The 9,703-nt window shown below is 43.8% G+C and overlaps 1 protein-coding gene across 1 annotated transcript; it reads left to right on the top strand.

Annotated features, from left to right (window-relative positions):
* Positions 1-4,006: 4,006 nt before the first annotated feature.
* On the top strand, positions 4,007-4,722 carry LOC309875661 (feather keratin Cos1-1/Cos1-3/Cos2-1; the record flags this gene model as incomplete). The annotated part of the gene is made up of 2 exons (XM_082755331.1): positions 4,007-4,082; positions 4,361-4,722. 2 exons carry the CDS (start codon positions 4,007-4,009, stop codon positions 4,720-4,722), a joined length of 438 nt encoding a protein of 145 aa, XP_082611457.1.
* Positions 4,723-9,703: the final 4,981 nt, after the last annotated feature.

Below are 9,703 nucleotides of genomic sequence, written 5' to 3'. Positions count from 1 at the left end.
GCCCTGGATCATTATTTTCTTGCAATCCATGATGTTTCAATGGTGCCTAGTTCTATCCCTTCACAGGAAGTGCTATGAGGGAATTGGCTGAGTCTCAAAAAAAATATTAGTAAGACATAAATTACGTATCTGGTGCCCTTCAAAAATATCTCAGGAGGAAAACTTATCAAGCAAGATTTTGTCTGCATGTGCAGCACCTGCCTGCGAGCTGCTATTCTTGTCATTAAGCAGGGGTGCCATTTAACAAGCTTGACTAGCAGAAAGAGCTAGAAGTAATCCATCAGTCAATGTCAAATCAATGTCCATCAGTCATTGACTGGCTGTTAATGACAAGGTATATTTTGGGAAGACAGAGGGCGTCAACAGTGTATCTTGGACATAGCCCAAGTTAGGTAGGCACAAGGTACCCAGTGAATTCTCTCCTGTGGTTTTAATTGATCACAAGACTTTTTGTACTTGGCTCTGAGCTCTCTGTTGTTGTGCTGTGTACAATTCAACAGCAGCTGGGCTTCGCTCCAGCAGCACCAGTTTCAGAGAAGAATGAGGATGGACATGTTGTGCCAGCCAAACCTAAGATTTCCAATAACTGATTTCTTAGAGAAAATGCAGTGGCTCTCACCCATCTCTGCTCCAGCAGAGCACTTAATGCCACACACCATGAGAAATTACATACTAAATTTGCAAAGACAGAGATTAGCAGAGGAACCCATACTTTTAGGTAAGGGCCTAGAAAATGCAGAAATATCTGTAATAAAAAAGAGAACTACAAAGCTGGAGGAAGGCATCCCACAAAAGTGGTGTTCTTTAGGAAAGGATCCATGCAACCAACTATAAGGACTGAAAAGAGGAGGCACTGACAACACAAGATGGTGGACACTGTCATCAAGACAACTGGACAGCCCTGAGAACGAGATAAAAGTTTATGTTACATACAAACTAAAATAATAATGCACAGTGAGATGAATTAACAATTAAAATCTGTTGCAAAAACAGCTACAGACAAATGAGTTATAGTTGCCACACACACACAAAAGCAGTCATAGTACACATCAGCTAAAGTATTTCCAATGGAGATAGACAAATATTAACAGCATTGCACAAGGCATGAGAAAGATTTCATTTGGAGCAATACACACTGTGCTGGTAATCCAGTCTCAGGTCAATTAATTCCGACTGAAGCATGATGAAAGATGATGAGGGGACTGTGAAGCCTGTCTTATGAGAGAAGCCTGGGAGAGGTTGGTTTGTTTAATTTCCCAGATAAAAAATGAAATGGATAGGATCACTTTCGACAAACATATCCAGAAATAAGTGTCAGAAGAGGTATTTAAAGCACTGGGAAAAGATGTCAGCAGAACAAAAGGATATAAACAGGTATTGAATAAATTTAAAATATAAATTATATTTTTTTTAATAAATGGAAGATATAGATTCTGGAACAGTATTGCAACAGAAGTAAAAGCAGTAAAACATTAATTGATTTTAAGATAGCAGATGTTTTTAACAAGGGAAGATATGTCATGGCTGCCTGCAATAACAGAGGTTAATGGTTAGAAACTCCGTCACTCTCTTCTTGTCCTGTATTCTCATGAATCCTCTGTAGTAACATCTACTTAATTTGTTCTGTGGCTGGGGACCCATCAACAGTCTATGTTCTCCAGGCTGCCTAAACTACTGATGAAATATAGGAAGCCATATTGGCTTTACTGTGACTTCTTATTTCTCTGATACTGGTGCTGAGACCCAAAAATGGTTCTGCCTCAAAACTGATCTACTTAATCAGAAAAAAGAAAAAAAAAAAAAAAAAAAGAAAAAAAAAAAAGAAAAAGAAAAATAAAAATAAAAATAAAATAAAAATAAAAATAAAAATAAAAATAAAAATAAAAATAAAAATAAAAATAAAAATAAAAGTACCAGGGAAATATTCATAGTATCACATTATCACAGTTCAGGCTAGAAGAGACTTTAAGGCATCCCTAGTCCAACTTCTAGCTCAAATCAGGGTGAGATTTGAGAATAGAATGGGCTGTTATCCAGCTGGGTCTTAAAAACCTGTTAGGATGTAGATTGTATGACATCTCTGGGCTAGCTGCTTCACTGCTAAATTGTCATCGTAGGGAAAAAAAAATAATAAATTAAAATTAAAATTTAATAATAATAATAATTTAAAAAGCATTTTTCCTTCATTATTATCATGAACCTTTTTTGCTTCAGCTTATGCCTGTTGTCTCTCATCTTCCCAACGTGCATCACTGTGAAGAACCTGGCTCCATCTTCCCACTAACCTCCCCATAGGAACCATGGGACTCCTTTTAGTTCATACAAAGCTTTATCTTCTCCAGGGTGAACAAGACCAGCTCACACAGTTTGTGTTCACAGGGCATGTGCTCCACCTCCCAACCATGTTGATGCCCCTTCTGTCATTTGTATATTATAAGATCTCACAAGCAACATGGACATGACACCCACTTTCTAGAAGTACCCCTTATGCAGGTGACCAAGAGGAGAAATTTTAAACAGCACTTTTACACCATCTATTTCTTATGCATGAGAGACAAGAGCCTGCCACATCTCATCTTTTGTAGGATTGCCTTGTTAATCATAGTCCCAGAATTAAAGTGAACAGAATCACAGAATCACAGGATCACAGAACTGTAGGGGTTGGAAGGGACCTCGAAAGATCATCGAGTCCAACCCCCCCCCTCTAAAGCAGGTTCCTCAGAGCAGACTGCCCAGGTAGGCATCCAGACAGGCCTTGAATATCTCCAGAGAAGGAGACTCCACAACCTCCCTAGGCAGCCTGCTCCAATGCTCTGTCACCCTCACCGTGAAGAAGTTCTTTCGCATGTCAGTGCGGAACTTCCTGTGTTCTAACTTGCAGCCATTGCCCCCTGTCCTATCCCCACAAACCACTGAGAAGAGGTTGGCTACTTCCTTCTGCCCCCCAACCCTCAGATATTTATATACACTGAGGAGATCCCCTCTCAGTCTTCTCTTCTCCAGGCTGAACAGACCCAGGTCTCTCAGCCTTTCTTCACAGGGAAGATGCTCCAGGCCCCGTATCATCTTTGTGGCCCTCTGCTGGACTCTTTCCAGGAGATCCCTGTCTTTCTTGTACCGGGGAGCCCAGAACTGGACACAGTACTCCAGGTGAGGCCTGACCAGGGCAGAGTAGAGGGGGAGGATCACCTCCCTTGACCTGCTTTCTTGGGCCTTGCACTTAAGACCTGAGAATCCTAATTGTTAGCCTGAGTAGCAGTGGTAAGGAAAGTGCTGGAGTGCCCTGACTGATCACTGGTGGGTGTCATGACAGAAATAAGCTTGCATCATGTAAGGAGAAGGTGTATGATTGTATTTATTTTTTAAAGCACAAATGAAAGGCATCAAGTTATGGGAGTGAAGGAGTTCTCTATGGACAGGATGTGTGCAGTGTGTCTTGGGAAAACCCACCCAGCTCTGTCCGATGCTGGTAGAAGGCAGGATCACCTCTACATGAAAGGTTTCCTTTCTGTCTACATTCATCTTCTTATTCCTTCTAACTAGAACAGACACTGTCCTGTTGGGCCTTTCTTTTGTGATCCAGAAAGGGCCCTGCACAACCTCTCCCCTTATACTGACATCCCTGGGTCAGAGCAAGAGGAGGCAAAACAGGCCAGCAGGTTTTCCCTGAGGGCAGTGTCAGGAGGGGTAGGGTCACAGGCAGAAGCTGGGTCACCTGTATCCAAAAGGGCCCTAGAGAATCCCTGGGGAGTCACCCAGACTGATGACATTTCCCTTTACTGGACTCTTCCAGCACGTGAGCTGAGTCTTCTGCCCACACTGACGTGTTGCCTGGAAATACTTGGGCGTCCCTACCTGCCACTCAGAAGTTGCCTTCTTTGGGGAAAGGGCATAAAGCAGGAAATGTAAAGCAGCATCACAGGAAGGCAACTCACATCCCGTATCATTAGGCAGGATGTTTTGCATGCACAAGTAGCTTGTCAGAAAATAGTCCCTGCTTCAAGGGATGCCTCTGGACATGGGGCAGCTAAGGCCCACTATAAAAGCCAGCCCAGCTCCATGCTCTCTCATCCACTTTTCTGGCCTTCTTCTTGTTGGGAACTAGGTGAGTCTGAAGCCCCTTCTTGTCTCCCTCATTCTCCCACAGGAGGATTCAGTTCCTTGGACCTTTCAGCTGCTATCAGCTGTGTGTCCTGCCAAATCTTGGGACTGCTGGTTGTGGGAGAGTCAAGAGGTAGAAGGTTTGTCATGGAGGAAGACTGGGCTTTAGTATGATGGTTCCTGTGCTGGAGCCTAGGCACAGCCTCCAGCTCACAGTACTGCCTGTGCCTTGGTTCTGTTAGGGTGTGGTGACAGGCAGCTCATATTCTGCTTCCTCTCTACCCTCTCTCCCAGGTGCACCTCCTGCCCCCAGACATGTCCTGCTACGACCAGTGCCTGCCATGCCAGCCCTGCGGCCCGACCCCGCTGGCCAGCAGCTGCAACGAGCCCTGCGTCAGGCAGTGCCAGAACTCCACCATCGTCATTGAGCCCTCTCCTGTGGTGGTGACCCTGCCCGGCCCCATCCTCAGCTCCTTCCCGCAGAACACCGTCGTGGGATCCTCCACCTCTGCTGCCGTTGGCAGCATCCTCAGCTGTGACGGAGTCCCCATCAACTCTGGGTCCTTTGACCTCTCCTGTATTACCAGCCGCTACTGTGGCAGCAGGTGCCGCCCCTGCTAAAGATTCCAGACGGTGCCCCAGACCATAACCCCAGGAACTCAGAACATGCTGCTGGACAAAAATGGATGGAAGAGCAAACATTGTGCTGTTGTTTTAAGAGGACCTGACCATCTCTGGCTTGTCCTGTAAAGACAGACAGGAAGGGGCCAGCCTGGATTCTATGACAACATGGCCAATGTATACCTATCCTGTTTTCCACACACTCTTTTTCTTTCTTTGCTTTCTTGCCCTCTGCTTTGCATGAGGCCCCCAGAAACTAGCCTGGAGAGACCTGCTAGCCCCTCTCCCCATGTGGGCCAGGTAGATTGATGCCCTGTTGCAAGTCTGCCATTGGAAAAGCTGAACAGATTTTTGTCTGCTCCTGTGCTACAACCTCGGGGCCTGCTCTTGGAGTGACCTCCTTTCCCCCCTGAGCCTTGATAAACATTTGCAGCAACCCTGAGTGTGTCCCTGTGTGGTCTTTTCATCTGGATACAGATGGCCAAGGGAGAAAACCATTCCTTAGTGGGAATAGGCTGGGGGCACTGCCTCATTCCTCTAGGCAGTGGAGGGTGGGACATACTGCAGCAATTCATCTTTCAGGCACTGTCTCTTGAACGTGAGGAAGACATCCCTAGTTCCTCCACAGCCAATGGCCACCAGTCCTTGACTTGTGACGTGTCTGCCCAGACAAGTTCTGATGAAATTGGAGGCCCCAGCTCTTGGGGAAGAGTGTTTATCTTGCTTTGGGTAGAGCTGTGCTGGAGATGGAGGCTTAGACAAAGATGATCTCAAAGGATTGCAGAAACTGGGAATGGGTAATTGTCTTGGGGATGGCCCTCTGTCTCACCTCCACGTTCACCTTTCTTCCACCACCTGATCATGGGCATCATGTCTGAGCATGGAGAGCAGGAACAGCTTCCCTGTGCATCCCCATCACACTTCAGCACAGTGTCTGGCATGACCTAGCTGTTGCCAAGATGCGTAGGGCTGAGGAGATCCACAAGTTCGTACCGGTACCAGTCCCATCAGGCCACACACTAGAGCCCCCAGTCCCTGTGAATGCAACTCCTTTTTCATGGAGGCAGGACCAGGACAGGGACCGATGCCCAAACACTCATGGCTGCTCAGTGTTACTTTCTTTTCCCCAAACATGGATCAGCTTTCATCAGACCGGGAAACTCAGAGGCCGCATAGGCAGCACAACCCCGTCATGCTCCAGAAAAGAGATTCTTTGGGAGAAGATATCCCACAGTCTCTGCTGAGACATAACAGTGAGAATGGTACCTGATTTTGCTCTCAGCATGGTCTGTGACATTCCTTAAAATCTAGTGCTTCAATATTTCCCCACCTTACAGAAAAAGCTGAATTATTGTTGTTGAACAGTTTTGATCACTTGTGTTTTGCTGCAAAATGAACAAAAAGCATGGAATTGCAAGTGAAGACTTAAAGCAGAACAACATTGAGGAGACAAACACAGGCCTTGGAAGAGATATACATTTTTGTTAGTCTTCAGGTATGGCCCTTGTGGGCCAATTTTTATTCCCCTGAAAATAAAAACTCCAGCACTTAATTCAGGAGAAACTAAAATCTCATTTCCAGATCAAATCAACTAATCCAGAATGCCTGTATGTTTGGAGTTGGCTGACTCCTGTAATCATGTACTTGTAGATGCCACTGCCTTTTGCTGGAAGAAACAAACTACCATGGTTTTAAAAATATATAATAGGAAATATGCAAAATAAAATCCTTCAGGTTCTTCTTTCCATAACTCTGAAATAAAATCTAATAAATCTCCATATTCACATAAATACATAAGATAGGAGGAGAAACAAAGGACTCAAAGGACCTCACAGCACCGCAGGTGCTGACTATCCTGTGCTGCCTCAGTGCTGTTCATTTATGTTCAGCAGCCTCTTCTGGGTTTAAATATTTCAGCTATTCCTTTGCTGCTGCCTATTGCAGCTACAAACACATTACAAGCCTGGAAGCACGATGTGAAATGTTAGCACTTGTTTATGGAGACAGCAACCCCTACCCCAGAATCCAGCAGTGAGACCAGCTCAAGCTGTTCGCATTCACCCCTCTCCGAAGGCTGCAGCTGCTGCTGCTGGGGATAGCAGGGCTTGGTGAACATTACAGCTGCAGTGAAGGCATTGCCATCTGCACAACCACAGGTGGATGCACAATTAGCGAAGCATATTTCCAGCATTATACAGAGCCACCTACCCTCTACCTCTTTCACTAACGTACATCTGTTCCCTGCTATAATTAACTAGAAAAAAAAAATGTTTTCTTAGCTAAACATGTCAGTTTACTTGCATCCACCCCATTGTGTGAGGGTTTGTGGAATACTCTTAATGGTGAAGCCACAGAAATATTGAATCACACACCAGTATTACTTTAGCACCATCCTTGTTTCTAAAGGCTGAAGTCCAGGAAGTATTTCTGTAAATAATTCTTAATAGGAGTGGTTTGGAAAGGAAAGATAAAAAATCTGACATAAAAAAGAAAGCTCAAATAATTAGCCAACATGCAGCATGATACACGGTAGGCTTTTGTATCCTGAAGTTCAAGCCAGTCACTATCACTAGCTCTTTCTTGAGTTATGTAAGTCTAACTGTGCATTAGACTGCGGAGACAAGGAAAAGCCACGTAATCCAAATCAGCTTATAGCAGCAAAATTTTCTGCCATCCAGACATTCCTGACATCTGATCCCACTTCAGACTATAAAAAGAATAGCAGAAAACAAACTTTTCTGCTTATATTACATTTTTCTTCGGAGTATTCTTCAAAGCATAAAACATGAGATTAATTTATGGGGTGCTAGTCATTAGAAATTGCAAATTGCCTTGGCATGTTGTTACACTTGAAGGAATAGAATTGATTACCAGGATTAAAACACCAGTGCTTTTAAGTAAGCCATGTTCTGCATGCAGATATTTAGTATATCTATGCATTCAAGCAGCATAAAACAAACAAAACAAAACAAAAATAATGCAAGATAGTCATGTAACAGAGGATGCTACAGACAAGCTGAAGGATCTGGAGCCACAGGAATACAGTTCTGTGTGAACTAAATCACAGCAAAGACTTCACACCATTAAAGCTTCTTCCAGGGAAATTAGTAACCCTGAGAGTGTCATTTTGCAAGCAGCATGAAAGCCAGAAATATGAGAACAACACAGTTTGAACTTCAGAAACACACTGCATTCATTGCAAGAAAAGGGCTCCCCAAAAACACCACCTGCCCCCTTTTACTGCTTAGTCCTGGTCAGTCCAAGAGGAATTAAATGTGTGGTTAGAAGTGCTAACTCTCACAAGTCAATATTTGAACTGATTGGATTAATGAAGTGACCAAAAGCTTAAATAACAGAGCAGGAATACCTTCCTGGTTTTCCCTCCTTGATGGGAAACAAATAGCAACAACAACAAAATATTTCCTGGAAAAATAACCAGACAGAGCAGGGCTATGCAAAAGATCTAAATAATGCATACACTGACTGAGAGAATTTATCTTGTGGGAACAAGGGAACAAGGCAGTGTGTGGTGCTGTCATGCAGCATCAGCTGGCACAGCAACCCAGGACAAACCCACATCTTTTGCAGCATTTGCTGAAGTTTAGAGGGACATGCACAGAGCCTGGAGAAAAGGCATCTCTTTTCTCTAAAACAAGTTTGTCAGCTGCTTGACTTGCTGCACTTCAAGGGAATCTTTTTTTATTTTTTCCTCAAAAATTTTAATTGTTTGTTCTCTATATCTCACTGATATCTCCAGTATCCAGACTGGGAGGGAAGAAAGGGATCTAGACTAAAAATTGAGGAATAGCACCATTCTTCCCCAGACAAGAACAGGAATAGGGAAGGGAGAGATCAACAAGATCCTAAGAATTCCAAGGAGAAAACAAAAATTAAAAATATAAAAAATAAAAAATAAATTAAAAATAATAAAAAAAAAAAATAATAATTGCCTGGCCAGGAGCAGAAATAAACACTGTGATCCCTGTCCTTCTTCATGCTAGTAGTGCCCAGAAAAAGGGCTAAACATCAGGAGCAGAGTGTTCAACACCTTGCAAGGTGGGCGAGACATCTCTTTCACTGTTCAGCTGTCTGAAAACTCGAAAGCACATAGAAAGTTTCTCTTTTTCTGACATCTCCCTAAGAGTTGTTTATTTTGCACATGCAGCCACCCCTGCCAAGCTCACTGCCACACACAGGTCTTGCACAGAGACTGGAATTGCAGTGTGAACCAACTCAGTGCAAGAAAACTGTTGGGAGCTTTCACTTCAGCTCTTCATGAACACCCGAATGGATTTCCTTGGAGCGAGCTCTAAATTTTCAGTGTTCCTTGTCATTGTTTCTCCAGCATGCACTGTCATTCGGGTGACAAAAACTGCATAATGTACATTGCCCCCACATCATTCTGCTGGTGGCAAACTTGTGTTTGCCTCACTGCAAAAACACACGAAGCAATACCATGTGCATATATTTATTATTCTGGCAATGTGCTAGCAGCCAGTGTCTGTCCTCATTATTATCATGGCTGCTTGAACCCCTTCCCTGGGGCCACCTGCAGATTCCTTTAAAACTGAGTGAGATATTGTTTCATTGGGAGCCCCAGTCTCAAATTTAGTTGTACTAAAGAAGTTGCACCAAGGAATTTGTACTATAAATTGCTGAGATGAAGAAAAAGTGGCTTTTCCTTCTTGTTTCCTATGGCAGTTCCTCCCAACCCTACTCCATCCCTCCAAGAATGTCTCTCATACATCAACAAAGTTTACCAACACCACAGCTGTTGGGGTTGTCATTTGCTTTAAACTGGACTTTATAATCAGCATGGGTTGATTGGGTCATCTCAGGGCATCCTGATGGCCATGCCAGTACTCCGCACTCACCTGAGCAAGTAAGCCAAGATAGAGTTGGCTCTCATCCTGCATGACTTATTATGAAGTTCAACCCAAACTGCAAAATACCTCCTCACCTGCAAGCTCACAAAACATCA

The sequence above is a fragment of the Aythya marila genome (genome assembly GCF_965140915.1).
Source record: "Aythya marila genome assembly, chromosome: 2".
NCBI classification, from domain to species: Eukaryota; Metazoa; Chordata; class Aves; order Anseriformes; family Anatidae; genus Aythya; species Aythya marila.
The sequence above is the reverse complement of the archived record's forward strand: the minus strand, read 5'-3'. Positions and strand labels throughout refer to the sequence as shown.